The following is a 20,218-nucleotide window of genomic DNA, read 5'->3' on the forward strand; positions in this document are numbered from 1 at the left end:
TATATATATATATATATATATATACACACACACACACATATATAAAAGCTCTCATAAAGAGGAATTTCTGGGGCAAAACATTTTTTGAGATGAGCAGAAAAAATATTGTCTACACAACTAAACAAGTGGTCAGATCAATTTTCACTAAACACTACTACTTTAATAGAACTAGAAAACTGTTAAACAAATTAAAAAATACATTTTTAAAATATTATTTTGTATATAACTATATTTTATCTTAAAAAATAAAAAATTTTTAGAATACAAAATATATTTGTAATTATTTACAAATTTAACATTTGATAAAAATTACTCACAAAGAGCCGAGGGCATTCATGAGAGAGAAAAAACAGAGAACCTGTGAGCTTAAATTGTATTAATCCTCAGATGAAGAACTATATTACATTTTATTTGCAATAATATATATAATATATAATAAAATATATTATAAAATTTAGAAATTATATACAGAATTTTTTTTTATTATATTATAAAATATATTACTAAAACTATATATATATATATATATATATATATATATATACACTGCTTAACACATGCCTAAATCCAACAAAAAATAAATATACATATTTAATTACACCTATAATAAATATGCATATTTAGAAGTGCATTTTTAACAAATGATTCAGTAAATTTCACAACATACTCGACAGCTTAACTAAATTTGAAATATGCAATTTCTGATATACTATATACAATGGATTTGTACAATTATTATATATATTATTATACTTCGATTTACGTGTGCAGGTTATTATTGGAGTAAAGGATTGAGAAGTTCATTCTTTCAAGTTAAATAAAGAACTTTTGTCCATTCATTTTTAGCTGCAGATATATGATAGAGGTCAAGATGAAAAGAAAACATTCGTCTCAGAACGGAGGATTCACTTTATGAGAGCACAGAAATTCCCTGAGATTGTCCTATCTGCCATCTCAGGAAAAGGAAGAACATTTTCATGGATTTAGCTTTTTTTTTTTTTTTTTTTGAGCGTTTCCTGTCCTGAAGTGTTATTGTGACCTCTGAGCTCGAACGCAAATGAAATTCCAGCTCTATTTAAAGCACAAATGCAAGCATGCTATAGGAACCGAAGCCAAAACACAAAGAGCAGAATAACCTGCGTTTGGGTGAAAGCAGATGAGTAATGAGGGATATAGGACGTCTCTTCTGAAAGCAAGCTCTCAAAGAAGTGAGGAAATACCCAACGCAGTCTAATGCAAACACAATCACCTTCTGAACCAGCGGTGTGACGCTGAAAGATTTACACACAAAGACAGCGGGAGGAGCAATCCACAGCAATCGTGGAAAAGCTCCTTGTGTTACTGGGCTATTATAGCCAGACACAAATAAACTATTCAGCGCGGGCGAGCGAAACCATGTGCGTGGGTTTGTTTGGATGAAACAACATTCATATTCGCACAGTGCTGCCGTTTTCTTAACAAGCCTCTGAATGAACGTTACAATCACAGTTACGCTAGACATAACTGCTCTTCTCAATTTCCACACTATTGCTCATTGAGTGAAGCTTGTTGCGGACCATAGGGTAAAATAACCAGAGAATTTGCTTACCTTGGTAGATACTGATCAAGACCCATATTAAGAAGGTTTTGAATGAGAGAGGTCGTCCCTGAAAAAAAAAAAGAAAATTGTTAATATTTAAAAGCAAGATACATTAACTAAATGGTCTTAGGTTATTAATTTGAGACTGACAGGGTCAAAAATACCTTTAGAAGATCTTTGTAAAGTTCAGGATATAACATGGCCACCTCAGACTTGACATCTTTATCCAAAACCAGAGAGAAAACTGGGAACATGGTGTAGATAGTGGAGTATCTGTGAGGAAAAAAATAAAGATAATATGTGACCTTGGACCACAAATCCAGTCATAAGGGTTGATTTTTTAAAATTGAGATTGATACATGATCTGAAAGCTGAATAAATAATATTTTCATTGATGTATGGTTTGTTAGGAAAGGACAATATTTGGCTGAGATACAACTATTTGAAAATCTGGAATCTGAGGGTGCAAAAAAATCTAAATATTGAGAGAATCATCTTTAAAGTTGTCCAAATTAAGTTCTTAGCAATGCATATTACTAATCAAAAATTAAGTTTTGATATATTTACGGGAGGTAATTTACAAAATATCTTCATGGAACATGATCTTTACTTAATATCCTAATGATTTTTGGCATAAAAGAAAGATCGATAATTTTGACCCATACAATGTTTTTTTGGTTATTGCTAAAAATATACCCCAGCGACTTAAGACTGCTTTTGTGCTCCAGGGTCACATATAATATAATATAGGCTGCATTTATGCAATATCAAAATCAAATCAATATCAAAAATACAGTAATAATGTAAAATATTACAATTTACAATAACATTTCAAATGATGTAATTACTGAATTACAGTTTAAATACGATTATTATAAATTATGTAATTATGTTTTAAAATAATGTAAACATTTCTTGTTATCATCAATGTTGAAAACAGTTGTGCTGCTTGTACATATATATATATATATATATATATATATTTTTTTTTTCAGGATTCTTTGATGAATAGAAAGTTCCAAAGAGCATTAACTGAAAACATCATTTAGCTCTGACATTTATCAGTGAATAAAAGTCAAATGCACCAAATGTAGTAAAGTTTTAGACATTTTGCTGACTTGTACAAGTTACCCACATATATGTCATATGCAGAAAAAGTCAAAGTGATCGATCTAGATTGACATCTGTACTCGTGTGGATGACGTTTCACGTTTTTCCTCTCACTGTCTTGGTGGAGTGTTTCATCATTTTCCCTGAATTAGACCAGATCTAAGCCTGCCAGCTTTAACCCCTTGTTCGCTTCAGACATCACAAAGAGTCTTTTGATGTCCGTCAGATGTCTCTGGAGCTCTTCTTCGAGCTCAGTGGCCATACATCTAGATGGAACAAAACCCTCTGCGATCCTTAAATGTCAGAGCTGTCTAAAATGCCAGCGAGATTTCAGCGAGTGCAAATGAGTCATCAGCACTCACACACTCACCCGATAATGAGGAAGCCTTGATAAAGTGGAACAGATGCAAAGTAGAAGACAGAAGAGAACACGGCCTGTGGAAACATCAGCAGAAACGTCAGACAGCAGGCAACCAAAGCCATGCTATATTCAGTGGTAAAATCAATCATCCATTAGATGGCAATACTCTGGAACTTTGATATATATATATATATATATATATATACACACACACACATATATACACTGCTGTTCAAAAGGAATCAGTAAAAATTTTTAATGTGTTTTACAGAAGTCTCTTCTGTTCATCATGGCTGCATTTATTTGACCAAAAATACAGAAAAAACAGTAATATTGTAAAATATATAGTTCAGTCATGAAACTCTAGATGGCGCATTCTGATGGGGTGTTAACGTAACCGATGATATTCAGAGTTAAACGACTTGGCACAGCTGTTTGGTTCATGCTGCATATGAAGCCAATGCCTTGCATTTATATGACTGGCTAGCATTCACTTGAGATTCCTGCAGCGCGCTTTCAGAGTTTCTCTGAAACCCTCCACTTTCCCCAGCTCCACCTGTATAGATCTGCTACGGGGTTATTTTATATGCTATTTGTGCAGCAGCAGTATGTCTTAAATACTCATGGCACCATATCGCCATATGCATTGGCAGTAGCAAGTTCCTGTACTTGCTTGCAGCAGCAGCAATATCTACAATTACAGCAATAACCAACAGCAGCAGCAGTGTAGCAGATCTGTTCCGCCAAGACCAAAAACATTAACAGTGTCATATCCATCACCATGCTAAAATCTTCAAAGAGTGGTCATGATTGAAATATTATTAGCATTTACAATATTTTTTGGGAATTTGTGATTCTTTCTTTTTCAAGATTATTTGATGAATAAAGTTAAAAAGAACAGCGTTTATTTAAAATAGAAATCTTTTCTAACAATGTAAGTCTTTCTTATACATTTTTATCAATTTAACACATCCTTGCTGAATAAAAGCATTCATTACTTTAAAAAAAAAGAGAAAAAGAAAAAAAATTACTGACTCCAAACACACACACACACACGTCTGGTCAGCTATCCTTGAGGGGACTCTCCATAGGCGTAATGGTTTTTATACTGTACAGACCGTATATTCTATTGCCCTACACCAGGAATCTTTCTGCATTTTTAGATTTTCAAAAAACTTAATTCTGTATGATTTATAAGCTTTTGTACCCGTGGGGACCACAATTTAGGTCCCCACCGTGACACGAGTCCCCATGAGTCTGTGTGTAGTCAGGTTTAAGTCCCCACCAGGATATATAAACCAGTACACGTACACACACACACACACACACACACACACACAAAACATGGAATTACCACTGCACACAGTGGAATAAATCCAAAAAACTATGGTAATACACTAATATCGTGTGCAGAAATCATTCCAATGCTATAGTAACACTATGGTGTGTTAAAAAAAGTAATATTACCATGATAGCTTGGTTTTTTTTTGTTAGTGTTATTACAGTAAATCTATATATAATATTTAAGTTTATTCACAAGCATCAAAACACCTGCAGCAAATGAATATATAATAGAGTGCAGCAATATACTAACATGAATGTGTTATACTGGGGTAAATGCAGTACAGTTTTGCCTGAAACATGTCGTTCTTTTTTTAAAACATGAAGCGCTCATCGCTGCACTGTGTTTATGTGCGGCTGCTGTGATTGATGGGCTAGCCGTGGCTAATTACTGCAGCAGACACTACCTGCATGGTGCTGATGCAGAGACTCCGGTGGATGACAAACTGGCTGAGCGCGGCGGAGCGCTTGTAGCTGTTTCTGCCGTGGACCATGAGCAGTCTGCCCAAGTGCTTAAACTGAGTGATGGAGAAATCTGCAGCCAGAGACGCCTGCTTCCCTTCCTGCACACACAGAGAAATAAACAAATGGATGTCTTCTGGACCACGAGCAATGTTTCTAGATTAAGCCGGCCTATATTAAACATCTTCGGATCACTGGGAAGTTCAGCAGTGACTGAGAGAAGCAAAAACAACGCCCCACGTAACCACGTCAAGTCAATCAAGGCTTAAGCTGTGTTAGTCATGAATGACTCAATATCAATTAACCGTCCCATAACGTCTCATTTTGATGATCTGGAAACCTCGCTTGGCCCACCACAACTGGGTCAAGCTTGGCTTTGTAGTATTTTAGGTACATTTAGACTCATAAAACGTCTGACATGTAAAATGTGTTTCTAAACTGGACGTCGACCTCAGGGTGGGTTTCCTGAAGTCAGACCATCCTGAAATAAACAATGTAGAGTCACTGAAGTTTCTTACTTGTTTTGAAATCTTTGGTCAATATAGCTAGGTAAATTAAAAAGTAATATATTCCTATTTATAATAAAATAATTAAAACATAAAATTATAATAAATTATACAAATGCAAATAAATAATTGTTAGTCAATACAGCTAAGTATATGAAAAACTATTTATATAAAATATAATAAAAACTAGATAAAATAAAAATGTAAACAAATAATAAAAAACTGCAGATGAATTAGCTAAACACATGAATATTTCTGCTATTAAGATGGATGGTTCTGGTCTTGATTGATCAAAATAGCTCGAAATATGAAAAACTATTAAGTGTTATAATTAAAGAATCACCATTAAAAAATAAAATGATTATTCAATACAGCTAGGTTAATGACAAATTATCCCTAGCTGAAATATTTATATAAAATAAAATCTAGATAAAATAAATAAAAATAATAAAAAATGGCAGATCAATTAGTTGAACACATTAATATATCTGATATTGAGATGAATGGTTCTTGATTAATCAGAACAGCTAGGAATATGAAAAACTATTAACTATTATGACTAAATTGCTTCTAAAAATGCAAATTAAAAATTAAAAAATAATATAAAAAACAAAAAAAATCAATACAGCTAGGTTTATGAAAAACTATAGGTTTATGAAGAACACATTAATATTTCTGATATTAAGACGGATGGCTCCTGTCTTGATTAATCAGCTAGGAATATGAAAAATTATTAGCTATTATAATTAAAGAATCACTAAAAATAAACCACTAAAATATACATCTATATATATCTATATAAACATAATCATTGGTTGATACAGCTAGGCATATAAAAAACTAATATATCTCTAGCTGAACTATTTATATAAAAACAACTAAATAAAATAAAATATAAATATAAATTAATAAGAAAAAAGCTGTAGATAAACTAGTTGAACACAATATTATTTCTGATATTAAAACAGATGGTTCAGGTCTTAATTAGTCAATACAGCTATGAAAAACTAATTAATAAACTAGATAAACCAGTCAGTTGTTGAATGCTAGTGCACTCAATATAGTGTGGCCTCATCTACCTTACTGCTTAAATGAAATTAATTTAAATAATGATTACCAATTAAAGTTGTTTCAGAGGCTGAGAAAGTTATTACTATTTGAAGAAAGATTATAAAAACAAACAAACATTGCATTGTTTAAAATAACATTGATAAATTCCAGGAGCTTGTTTTTAGAAAATAACTAGAGTGAATTTAGATTTTATGTTGACTATCACACGCTGTAGATCAGTCGTGGGAAGTTGTGGCGTGTAAATGTGTGAAGTGATTTTACATGAGAACACCGCTGAGCTTTCAGTGTCATGTAACGTAAAAAATGTGAGAATCTCTGTGCTGCATGTGTGTTTGATGCAGCGAGCGCAGATGGACGGAAGCCTCCGGAAGCAGGCGAAAGTGTGTTTGACAGGACTGCTGCTCTGGGAAGTGGTAGCTCTTACTTTGCCCTCCACTCCCACGCCACAGTCTGCTTCCTGGATCATACTGACATCATTTCCTCCATCCCCTGAGAAAGAGAAAACAGCCAGTGATGAGTCAGAGACAGCTGGTGCCGTGACCCAGATCGAGACCTTATGAAAAGGCACGGTCATATTAGTATCATTGATATATTATCATAGCTTTAGTTAATATTTTGAATAAAAATATTCAATAAATTAAAAAGCATAAATGTAATTTATTTTTATATTTTAATTTTAGTAAAAGTTTTAAAAATTTAGCTTTTTAACTTTTCCCCCGCCTGCATTTTTGAAAAAAGTTGCCAGCCACCACCAGCGACTTTGATGAATTTCACAAAAATTTGATGGCCTCCAGTATATTTGCTGTATGAATATTTGAATATGCAATACACCAAAAAAAAACAAAACAGAGCCTCTACTTTTAAACAAAAAAACCTGTTTTATCCTAGCTTAAAGCATTCTTTTTTTTATCAACACTTGAATATAGGTAAGATTTCATAAAAATGCATAATTTTGAGCAAAAAGGTGAGAAAACCCCATTTTTATCAAAAACTACATCTGGAGAATACGATTGTCAAAGCATAAATCCAGTAAATCGATTCCATCAACACCTCCAAAGCTTGCACAGACATATACCACTTCCTGGATCAACATTTTACTCCGTAACATTATGCAGTTTTCATTTATATGCTGTCTATTGCTGATGATCGCATTATTTTTCATATGCATCTGTTTACATAAGAGATCGCTCGTTTCTCCGTCCTGTTCACGTGTGTTTTTGTTCGGGAAGTTTTGTACTCGTTCAGAAGATGCGTAATAGCGCCCCGAGTGTACAACAGTGAAAAAACGAAAAGCCATAAAAACTCGTCTTTGGCGGGGAAGCGTTTCCTTCTAAAAGACGGAAAGAGTTTAATGTCTATATAGTATGTATTAATTTTTATTTACTAGTTTTAGTTTATTTAGTAACAAAAATGAGAAAAGTTGCTTTGACAACTAGCTAACATGAAATAAGTTTAAGTTGTTTTAATATTTTATTTAATTTTCATTAGTATAGTTTATTTTATAAGTATTTTTTTTATGGTTTTAGATAATGATAATAACCCTGTGATAATATCAACTTTAAATATTGATAACTATAGTGTTATTGGCTAATATTATTGCTTAGTTTTTTCAAGGTACAATGTTTTTATGCCTAATTTAATTTTAAGCAGTTCATATTCTAAATTATAGCTTTAAATGTCTATATCAGTCCATCCCTATTATATTTATTAATACAGATAAATAATATTAATAAATTAATGTAATGAAATCTGTGTTGATCCATGCCCATGAATAAAAATACTTAGAAGTTAAAATAAAATAAAAAAATAATAAAAAACAAAGACTGCAATAATTAAGTGGGTAACACTTCACAATAAGGTCCTATTAGTTAACATTAGTTAATGCATTAACTAGCATTAAATAATAATGAGCAAGACATTTGTTACTGTATTTATTAAAATAAAATAAAATAAAAATACAACCGCTCATTGTTAGTTTGTGTTAGCTCAGGTCCATTAAATAATATTAACATATATATCTTTTGATTTTTAATAATGTATTAGTGAATGCTGAAATTATTTCATTATTGAAAAATGCTGAAGAATTATTATTAACTAATGTAGTTAACTAATGTTAACAAATGAAACGTTATTGTTACCATTAAGTCTTTTAATGGCACAGGAAGTGCAGAGGGCTGAGAGGAAGTTGCGTGTACTCACCCACGGCACAGGTGAGTTTGCCGGTGCGTTCCTGCAGCAGACGAACGATCTGAGCTTTCTGTGTGGGAGCGCAGCGGCAGCACACGATGGCCGGACACTGACACGCCAACTCCATAAACTCATACTCATAATACTTCAGACAGACCTGCAACAACAACAGCAGGACTGAGAACAGAGACAGCAGACAGACAAATCAATACTAAAGGCACAAAACCTCCATAAATGAAACCTGAAACAAACTATTGATCAAACTGGTCATTTACTGAAAATGCAAACATCATGAGACATCTTAAAAAAAAAAAAAGTAAATAAATAAAAAAAAACAGAAAAAAGAGGCTATCACACACAAATTACACACATGAGGCAAATTAATCAAATTTTAACCTCATTATAACAATCATATTTTATACTAATATCTACAGATTTATCAGTACTCTGATTGAGGTTCATATAAACATTTTTTTTTTCATTTTCTGAAAAAAAAAAAAAAAAAAAAAAAAAAAAAAACTGAGTGGTTCCGGCCAATGCAAAACTGTCTTCCATGATGCTAGTGTATTTGGAGTGGTTGCTAGGGGGGTTGCTATGCAGTTGCTAAGGTATTCAGGGTATTAATGCGCTAATACATTAAATTTGAAAAGTTTGGGATTAGTACAATTTTTTAATATAAGAAATTAATATTTTTATTCAGCAAGGATGCATTAAATTGATCAAATGTGACAGTAAAGACTATAAAATGTTACAAAACATTTCTTTCTCAAATAAATGCTGTTCTTTTGAATTTTCTATTCATCAAAGAATCTTGAAAAAAATGAAAACAAAAAAATGTATAAGCAGCATAACTGTTTTCAAAATGGATACTTGAGCTAAATTGATTCTTGAGCAGCAAATCAGCATATTAGAATGATTTCTGAAGGATCATGTGACACTGAAGACTGGAGTAATGATGCTGAAAATTCAGCTTTGCATCACAGGAATAAATTACAATTTAAAATATATTCAAATAAAAAAGTTATTTTAAATTGTAATAATATTTTACAATATTACTGTTTTTACTGTACATTTGATCAAATAAATGCAGCCTGGGTAAACATTTCCTTCTTTCAAAGACATTAAAGTAATCCAAACTTTTGAACGTTAGTGTATGTTGTTGCTGGGTGGTTTCAAGGAAGTTGCTAGGGTGGCCCGAGTCTAGAGACTCTATATTATTGTCTCGAGATTTTATCGTCCGGTAGATAAGTCTGATCACAAAGTAACAGCAGAAGTTGCATGATTTGATGTGTTATTAATGTCTGTTACACAAACAATGCGGCTTGAGTTGGTAAAAGTGTTAGGGGTTTGTTCGAATCGAATGCGTACATGCAGGCTCACGTTACCTCCAGAGAGTCTCCCGATATCACCAGCGCGCAGTCGTGTTTCCTCCTGAAGGCGTTGAGCTCAAGGTGGGCTTCGCTTCGAGTGGTTACCTGCAACCCATCGGAGTGTTCACTGTCAGGACTGTTTTTGCTCACAAAAACACACGAGCAGCCACTCGGATAATGATCTCAGAAACACTAGCGGTGAACCGCAGCAAGATCCCCAGACTGAGATATTAACTTCAGCTGTCAGTTGCGTGGCAGACCGTGCCAGATTCAACTAGCGATCTGCTCAACCGTCTAAACTGTGAGGTTTACTTCGCCTGCTGTCTGCAAGTTTCACACAGGAAGTTCACTATAACTAACTGTTGTTTTTGTATTTACAGATGGCTTTGGGCAGATATTGCTTGCTCAAGACGTTAGATTAAAAGGTTTAAAACAAACTCACCCCTATGTTGTATTCAAACCTATATGACTTACTTTCCGCTGTGAACCACTAAAGGAGATGTTAGTAAGAATGTTCACGCTGTTCTTTTCCATACGAGAAACACCATACACGTTTGGGAAGACAAAGAGGTGAGTAAATGATTTTCAGATGAACTATTCCTTTATAATTTTCTTAGAACATGAACCAAAACCAATAAGATGTTTCCTAAGCAGCATATATTCAGCATATGAGAATGATTTCTGAAGTATCACGTGACGCTGAAGAAAAAAAGCTGCTGAAAATTCAGCCTTGCATCACCTCAAAGATCATTTAAAGCTATTATTGTGTTAGATGGGAAAAGCATTGAATAGACATTACAAATACTAGCTTTATAAAGAAATATTTTGATTCAACATTGCATAAACAATGACAATAAATGGGCATTAATGTTCTTTAATTAAAATTGAAATATGAAATTATATATATATATATAAAAAAAAATTAATTATACTCTAAATATGAAACCAAAATAGCCTTAAAGGAACACTCCACTATTTTTGAAAATAGGCTCATTTTCCAACTCCCTTAGAGTTAAACAGTTGAGTTTTACAGTTTTTGAATCCATTCAGCCAATCTCTGGTAGCACTTTTAGCTGTAGCTTAGCATAGATCATTGAATCTGATTAGACCGTTAGCATCTCGCTCAAAAATGACCAAAGAGTTTCTATATTTTTCCTATTTAAAGGGGTCATATGATGTTGCTAAAAAGAACATTATTTTGTGTATTTAGTGTAATGAAATGTGTTTATGCGGTGTAAGGTTAAAAAAACACATTATTTTCCACATACTGTACATTATTGTTTCTCCTCTATGCCCCGCTTTTCTGAAACGCGTCGATTTTTACAAAGCTCATCGGTCTGAAAAGCGAGGTGTGCTCTGATTGGCCAGCTATCCAGTGCGTTGTGATTGGCCGAATTTCTTAAGCGTGTGACAGAAATGTTACCCCCCAGTCGTGTCCTCTTTTGGAAGGCCAAACAAAGTAGTTTTGCTTTCACAACGAAACACAGCGTCCCCACACGGCGGGCTAGAGTGAGCGGCGGCTGCCTAGAGTGAGGAACGGCCGGCAGGCTGAGTGAGTGGAGGCCAGCTGATTCGACGAAGGAGCGTCCGGCGGTCAGCGCTGTGTAATATCATTGCGCCTGCTGCACCCATGGTACGGCAGCAAAATTCCTTGATTATTACGCCAGAATGAGAGTATAGTTCCTAGCCATATTGGCCTAGAAAATCGCAACTTTTCATTTTCCATCGGTCTTGGTCCACGATGTAACTACAGAAGAGTCAAGTTTTAAATAGGAAAAATATAGAAACTCTTTGGTCATTTTTGAGCGAGATGCTAACGGTCTAATCAGATTCAATGATCTATGCTAAACTACAGCTAAAAGTGCTACCGCCAACCCCGGAGATCGGCTGAATGGATTAGAAAACGGTAAAACTCAACTGCTTAACTCTAGGGGAGTTGGAAAATAAGCCCATTTTCAAAAATAGTGGAGTGTTCCTTTAATGCGCGAGTCATTCAGTCATTCATTCAACCGATTCGTTCAAACAGCTGATCCATTCAAGAATGAAAAAAAGTTACTGGCTTTATGAATTGGTCATTGAATCACTGACTCACTTGATTCATTCAGAAATTATGCAAGTGACTGTCTTTATGAATGGGTAACTGAATCATTGACACACTAGATTCGTTCAAATGGCTGATTCATTCAAGAATGAAGTGACTCGTCTTTACAAATGGGACATTGAATCATTGACTCACTTGATTCATTCAAAAATCTGATTCATTCAGAAATTAAGCAAGTGACTGTCTTTATGAACGGGTCACTGAATCATTGACTCACAAGATTCGTTCAAACAGCTGATTCATTCAGTAACAAAACAAGTGACTGGTGTTATGAATGGGTCATTGAATCATTAACTCGTTCGATTTGTTCAAACGCCTGATTCATTCACAAACAAAGCTAGTGACTGTCTTTACAAATGGGACATTGAATCATTGACTCACTCGATTCATTCAACCATCTGATTCATTCAGAAATTAAGCAAGTGACTGTCTTTATGAATGGGTCACTGAATCATTGACTCACAAGATTCATTCAAATGGCTGATTCATTCGGTAACGAAACAAGTGACTATCTTTATGAATGGGTCATTGAATCATTAACTCGCTCGATTTGTTCAAACAGCTGATTCATTCAAGAACAAAGCAAGGGACTGTTATTATGAATGGGTCATTGAATCACTGACTCACTTGATTCGTTCTAACAGCTGATTCATTCAGTAACGAAAGACCGCTGTGTGTTGCTCAAAGACACACAACAGTTTTGCTATGGCATTATTAGAAATATTTTCGTTCACGAAACGGAGCAAAAACAGACAATATTCCAAAACCAATTTTGGACACATAAATCCATCCAAAACTCCTCGCCAACAGAGAGGATGTTTTCTAATCGGTGGACATTCGCACCAAAGCAATTCATCTGTCAATTTCAAATACACCAGACCTCAATCTGGATGCCATTTGTATCCAGGAGGAAGTCAATCCAGATGCCGCTTCGATCTGCAGGGAACGAGGTGCCTGTTTTCATGTTGTGCCAGCCATTGTCTTCTGTTTCCAGGAACTGCTGCTGCGAGGAAGATTCAGCCTTCCTCTTTCTGTGGCAGCACGGCACATGGGAACTCCACAAGAGCTCATAGAGTCAGGTTTCACAGAGAAAGGGCACAAGGAGGCTTCAGGAAGCTACTTTCCCTGTTTGGTTCAATGAAGGCTACTAAACTCAATCAAGCTTTGGAGTCTATTTGTGTTGGAGACATTTGGGTGTGAGACAAGATTTATTGAGCTAGTACACTACTGTTCAAAAGTTACTGTTTATAGTTTTATTAAGCAAGGACACATTCAATTGATCAAAATTTACAGTAAAGACATTTATAATGTTACAAAAGTTTTATTTTTCAAATAAATGCTGAGAATCCTGAAAAAAAAACAATGTATCACACTTCCCACAAAAAAATTAAGCAGCACAACTGTTTTTAACATTGATAATAATAGTTAACATTAATATAAAGGTTTCTTTAGCAGCAAATCAGCATATTAGGATGATTTCTGAAGGATCATGTGACACTGAAGACTGGAGTAATGATGCTGAAAATTCAGCTTTGATCACAGGAATAAATTACATTTTAAAATATATTCAAATAGAAAACCGTTATTTTAAATTGCAATAATATTTCACATTATTACAGTTTTTTACTGTATTTTTGATAAAATAAATGCACCCTTGGTGAGAAGACCTCTTTCTAAAACATTATAAATCCTACTCACCCCAAACCTTTGAACAGTAGTATATATTTCTGACCGATAATGTCTCTGATCATTTTGGTCAAGGAGGTCTATAATATTGGTTAGCATTCCCATTCATCTCAATGGCAACTACTCAACTGCCATCGTTGCTCATGGGCTCTCATTTACAGATTTTTTTCTCCTGAAATGACATCCTGAAACACTGTTTGTCTGATGGCACCTAAATAACAAGCACACCCAAACCCTTTACTAGAGGCCATCCAAAAAAATACAAGTCTTTTCACATTAAGCACCTTGAGAAAGAATAGGGCACCGTTAAAATATCTACTACAACATAATGAAAGATTTGCAACTCGAAAATAAGCGTTGCTCATTTTTTCCTGCACAGATCCTAGAGCTTGTTTAAGGACCTAGAGCCTGTTTCTACGGGTCAGGGAGAAACTGGGATATATTTTTCTGGTGCAAGAAACCTTGTTACTTAACCTCAGGGGGAAATAAATCATTATAGAAGAATAAGATATGACGTATTTAAAAAATAATGGTTGAAATATGTAGTCTAGAGAGGACTTACAGGCCTGAACACGTGGATGTCCTGATTGCGGGTCACTAGATGGGCGTTTTTGGCTGTGCAGGTTGCAGTCTCTAATTTGTCCCCGGTCAGCATCCAAACCTGGACAAAGAACAGGTTTAGTTAAATTAGGCTTGACATTGATGTACCCAAGCACATGTGTTAACACGTCAACAAACAACTCATTTTAGAGGCGCACAGTGAAATCCTACACTGTACAGACTATACACTTTTAGGAAAAATGTTACGAGCTGTCAATGGGGTGGTAACTTAAGGTAAAAAAGCTAAAAAGTACCATATTTACCCCTAAAGGATACATAATAGTATCTTAAAGGCACATATTAGTACCTTTTGAAAGGGTACCGCCCCAGATTTGTGTTTTTTAGACATTTTAGTGTTCCAAATCAATCATGACATTATAAAGCATTGCTAAATACCATCTTTTCATTTTAATTTTGAGTTTTTGTCCTGAACAGCTTCAACTGGCAAAAGCATTGCATGTTAAGACATTTTGATAAACGCTACTATTTTTGGCGCATTGTGCCGGGGAGCTCCGCCCACAGTCAAATCTCATTGTCTGTGCATGTTTGTGCGTGTCGACACTGACTTTGATGCCAGCGTTGCGCAGTATCTCCAGAGTGGGTCTGACATCGGCCTGAAGCTGGTCCTCGACTCCAGTAAGACACAAGAGCTCCATCTCCATCTCCAGACTCTCTATCACTGTGGCCACCTTCAGCGAACGATCGTGAACGCTCAGCTTGGCCTGGACGTAGCGAGCCTGCACATGTGAACGATGTTAAGACACGACATAAGTAACACATTTCTTTTCTTCATTTTACCTGACGTAACACAGTACATTAAAAGTGGTGGTAAAGATGCAAGGATTTCTTATTCACTATATTTGCTATTACTTCATACAAAATATACAATAGGAATAATACTATAAAAATAAATCCTAAAGGATACATAATAGTATCTTAAAGGCACATATTAGTACCTTTTGAAAGGGTACCGCCCCAGATTTGTGTTTTTTAGACATTTTAGTGTTCCAAATCAATCATGACATTATAAAGCATTGCTAAATACCATCTTTTCATTTTAATTTTGAGTTTTTGTCCTGAACAGCTTCAACTGGCAAAAGCATTGCATGTTAAGACATTTTGATAAACGCTACTATTTTTGGCGCATTGTGCCGGGGAGCTCCGCCCACAGTCAAATCTCATTGTCTGTGCATGTTTGTGCGTGTCGACACTGACTTTGATGCCAGCGTTGCGCAGTATCTCCAGAGTGGGTCTGACATCGGCCTGAAGCTGGTCCTCGACTCCAGTAAGACACAAGAGCTCCATCTCCATCTCCAGACTCTCTATCACTGTGGCCACCTTCAGCGAACGATCGTGAACGCTCAGCTTGGCCTGGACGTAGCGAGCCTGCACATGTGAACGATGTTAAGACACGACATAAGTAACACACATTTCTTTTCTTCATTTTACCTGACGTAACAGTACATTAAAAGTGGTGGTAAAGATGCAAGGATTTCTTATTCACTATATTTGCTATTACTTCATACAAAATATACAATAGGAATAATACTATAAAAATAAAGAATATCTTTAAGATTTGACATTTCTCATATATATTGGCCATTACGTTGCACACAGACAACCATTTCCAAGCAAATAAATAAGTACTGTGACTGTCAATATTTAAAATAATCAGATTTTTATTTTTTTGAGTTTGTGATTATTTTTATACATTTTTACATGCAGAAATTTGTCTATAAATATAATGCATATATTGAATATATATTTAATGCATACAGTTCCTCCTTTAAAGGGGTCATATGATGCTATTTTAAAGACCATTATTTTGTGTATTTGGTGTAACAGAATATGTTGACATGCTTTAATGTTCAAAAAACACATTATTTTTCAAATATTGTACATTATTGTAGGTCCTCTATGCCCCACCTCTCTCAAACACGTAGTTTTCAACAAAGCCCCCTCCTTTGACAAGCGCAGTCTGCTCTGATTGGCCAGCTGACCCAGTGCATTGTGATTGGCCGAACACCACAAGCACGAGTCGGAAATGTAACGCCCTTACCATAACCGCGAGCAGGGCTGGATTGGTAATCGGGCATACCGGGCATTTTCCCGGTGGGCCGACGCACTTAAGGGGTCGACAGAATGTTTTTTTGCCGAAAACCATCACGCAGGGACAGCGAGCAGCCAGTGGCCCATTGGTTTGTCTCCTGTACTGACAGCGTAAACATCCAATCACAATGCTCTATAGACGGAGCGATGAAATATTTTGCTCCGCCTATATAAAGATCGCATAACCCCAACTTCTTCCTCGTCGGCTTGCGCGCCAAGAGTGTAGAATGCGTAAACACTTTTTAATGAAACGTAACTTCGTCCCACGCGATTTTTTAGCCAAGTCAAGTCAAGTGTGTTCATAGAGGTTTCCATGGGCCAATGTGAATATAGCTAGATTTAAATAAAAAAAGACACGATATTGTCGGACCTGACGTTTTATTCTTATCCAAAACAAGATGTGTTATGAGTGTGATACATAGGCTACATACATATACTACCAGTCAAAAAATTTTTACCCCTTTTTTTTAATTATTTAATTTTTTTAAGAAAAAGCCTTTGTGCACAGCCAGCCTTGTACTCTTCTAGGTTCAAAAAACCTAGTCGTCCATAAAATGCGTTGCACAAATTCGAACATCTGAATTGTGCTGTTCTGTTGTAATAAATCTTAACCAATGATTCCTAATTGCATCTACTTCCGGAAGGCCAAATAAAGTGCTTTTGCTTTCATAGTGAATCACACAGCGTCTCCCTGACATGGCTGCATCAACACTACTGCTTTTCCTGAAACCACGCCTTCTTTCTTTGCGTGCACATTTGGGCGGCATTATGCTAATATTTCCACATAGTGAGGTAGATATGTGGGGGCGTGTTAGAACGAGCCGTTTTAGGTAGGCATGGTTGACTCTTAACTTTTATAATTTAGTCTTTGCAACTTTACAGATCTTCTTTATGCACCAAGAGCTTGTAACACTCCAAAGAGAAAGGAAAACTTGAAATCGCATCATATGACCCCTTTAAGGGAAGAAACAACATTTTGTGGGGGTGCTTCATTCGGCTGTTTTCAGAGAGAAGCGTAAAGCTGTATCTGTCTTTTATAAATCTGATAAAACTAAAGACTCTTCGGAGATATGAAGGATGCAATACTACTATATACAGGTACTCAAGATGAACATGAGATTGGCAGAAACTGTGCTATGTCCCCTTTTTAGCTAAAATGCATATAATTCTGATCTCTAAACTGCTGTTTTTTATCAGACATGTCAGATGAGAGAGTTCTCCATCTGCAGTCAAATCACACACCCTTGCACTGACCCCTCAAACCGACACGCCACTCTGTTGAGTGAAGCCAGAGTACAGTTTTGAGATAAAGAGCAAACAATGTGTGCGCGAGTCAGACAGGAACACACTCTCACTTGGTGACTCACACACGCGGTGAGTCACCGCCGCCCACCCGCTCACACACAATTACACACTTCAGCTCGGAGAGTGGGAACATGGGCCTGGGAGAAGAAACAACTCTTTCTCTGTGCGTGTGGGCGGGGTAACTTTCATTTTGGGGGTGTTCCCTGTGGAAAACATGTTACATTTCTTTTTGACAATTACTGTTGACGATGGATGGTTGCTAGGTAACCGCTTAATCGGACTAAATATAGATCAGCACCTGGATATTGTAGTTATAAACACCCAAAGGTCACCGTCTATACCAGCAGTTCTCAGGACCCATGTTTTACACTAAACAAACTATACAAAATATGCCACTTATTAATCTGAACAAGGTCTGTATAGGACAAAAATGCAAAATTATTCATGAGACATAGGCTGAAAAGAAAACAGACACGTTGGCCAAATATGTTATTTGCATAGTCATATTACCAAGCATAATATATTACCAACCATAATATTTTGATTTCAGCTCGACTGGATTTACGGCCTGTGACCATCAAGAACAAAAGATATATGAAGTGTTTTCTCCTCCCTTTCAAATAAAGACATTTTGCAATTCTAATGATGGACCATAACGTGGTTTGTTGCATATTATTATTTCCATTTAGCATTGTTTTTCATGCTGCTCATGACTTTTCCCATTCTATGGAAGTCAATGGCTACCGTCAACTGCTCGGCTACCAACATTCTTCAAAATATATTTTTGGTGCTCAACAGAAGAAATAAACTCATGCAGGTTCGGAATAACTTGTAGGTGAGTAAACGATGACAGGATTTTCATTTTTGGGTGAACCATCCCTTTAAGAACCCCGGGGGCCCGTTCTTCGTACGTCGCTTATTACATCTGAGATGATTTGAAAGATTCCAGATCTTCTAATCCTGATAACTGATCTCTGGCTAATGTGGTTCTTCAAACAAATTTGCGTATTAGATTAAAATATCTGGATTAAGTTGTCTAGGATTACTGCGCGTTCTCGTGTTCCCCGAAAAGGGCAGTTGTATCGATACTCGAAACCACGATCAGCAATGCAGCGATTGGCTGGCGGCGAGACAGCAACGTAATGACATCATATCATTAAAAAAAACACCTAACGAAAAACTTGACAAATTTCTGAACCTTTATAAGGAAACAGCCAAGCGAACAAAACTACATAAATGGTATAATAGAAAAATGAAATGTGCACTATTTTTATTATATATATTTTTTTTACATGATTCCCAATTATTTATATTCATCATTTCTAGTATTTGTACAGGCTTTACATTTTTATTTCAATGTAGTAATTAACAATTAACTTTATATTTGAACAGATTTGTTATGTGACAGCATTAATTAAAGTTTCTTAAGGGTCAAGATAATGTTATCTGCATCTCCTGCGCTCCATCAAGCCACTCCCATAATAGCTGTCAGCACTCAAATTAATGCACGACTCTACATTATCTGTATAGCATGTGTAAGACTCGAATACGATTATAAAGTAATTATTTTATGACGAATAAATCTTTCAGTGGGTAAAACTGGCTGTGTCTATAGTATTAAAGACTACACAACATTATTATATTATATTTAAATAAATTTTAAATGATTATTATTTTAAATTATTGTCCCTGGATTAGTAGGGTACTCTTGTAATAAAGTCGCAGCAGTAGTGGACAGATTTTAAGTATCAATTCTGCTTAAAAAGATGCCATCTAATCCTGTTTACATGAAATAAGCCTGCTCCCGAAGAGGTCTAAGCTTAAGGACCTGTTGCTATGACAGCAACTCCGGGATGAGCTTCGAAGAACCAAACAATCCGAGACCAGGCCAAATCATCAACAATCAAATCCAGCTAACTGAGTTAGCGACGTACGAAGAACGGGCCCCTGGTCTGTCTTAAAAAGGATCCACCTCATCGAATCACTGATGCAAAAAATGAAGGTTGTCAATTGACTGTAATGAAACATGCACCCTGTCTTTATCAGAGACAGTCAACCTTGAATGCAAATAATTTGATTACACTTTTAATTGACTGATGGCTTTACAAAAGTGAATTATTCTGCTGATGTGAGCTTGAGTTATTTGTCATTTGGAAGTCAAATAGCCGTCAACCAGCGTTAACTTCCTGGTGGCTGTAACCGTCTGTGAAATGCTCTCAATGTGTCACAGTTGGTGACATGTAAATCAGATCTACTGCCAGACTGAATTGGAATATTTTTTCAAAATAATAATATACAATTCAATTTTGTATTTTTGTAATAATTTAATAATGATTTTATTATCTTCATTTTATATATTATATTCATATAATTTAATTTTTTATAAATATTATATATTATATTATATTTAATTTTTTATAAATATTTTTA

The 20,218-nt window shown here is 35.4% G+C and overlaps 1 protein-coding gene across 1 annotated transcript in view; it reads right to left on the minus strand.

Annotated features, from left to right (window-relative positions):
• The window catches only part of LOC107590488 (probable phospholipid-transporting ATPase IIA), a 45,312-nt gene that overhangs the window by 6,167 nt on the left and 18,927 nt on the right, over positions 1-20,218 (minus strand). The window contains exons 7-15 of the mRNA XM_016279241.1: positions 15,590-15,760; positions 14,337-14,435; positions 10,003-10,092; positions 8,630-8,774; positions 6,855-6,919; positions 4,799-4,954; positions 3,060-3,124; positions 1,744-1,852; positions 1,589-1,646 (exon numbers count right to left, since the gene is read on the minus strand). Of these exons, the coding sequence (XP_016134727.1) occupies positions 1,589-1,646; positions 1,744-1,852; positions 3,060-3,124; positions 4,799-4,954; positions 6,855-6,919; positions 8,630-8,774; positions 10,003-10,092; positions 14,337-14,435; positions 15,590-15,760 (958 nt within the window). The remainder of the gene's footprint in view (positions 1-1,588; positions 1,647-1,743; positions 1,853-3,059; positions 3,125-4,798; positions 4,955-6,854; positions 6,920-8,629; positions 8,775-10,002; positions 10,093-14,336; positions 14,436-15,589; positions 15,761-20,218) is intronic.

This window comes from Sinocyclocheilus grahami, unplaced genomic scaffold (genome assembly GCF_001515645.1).
Source record: "Sinocyclocheilus grahami isolate Dianchi unplaced genomic scaffold, SAMN03320097.WGS_v1.1 scaffold128.1, whole genome shotgun sequence".
Lineage (NCBI taxonomy): Eukaryota > Metazoa > Chordata > Actinopteri > Cypriniformes > Cyprinidae > Sinocyclocheilus > Sinocyclocheilus grahami.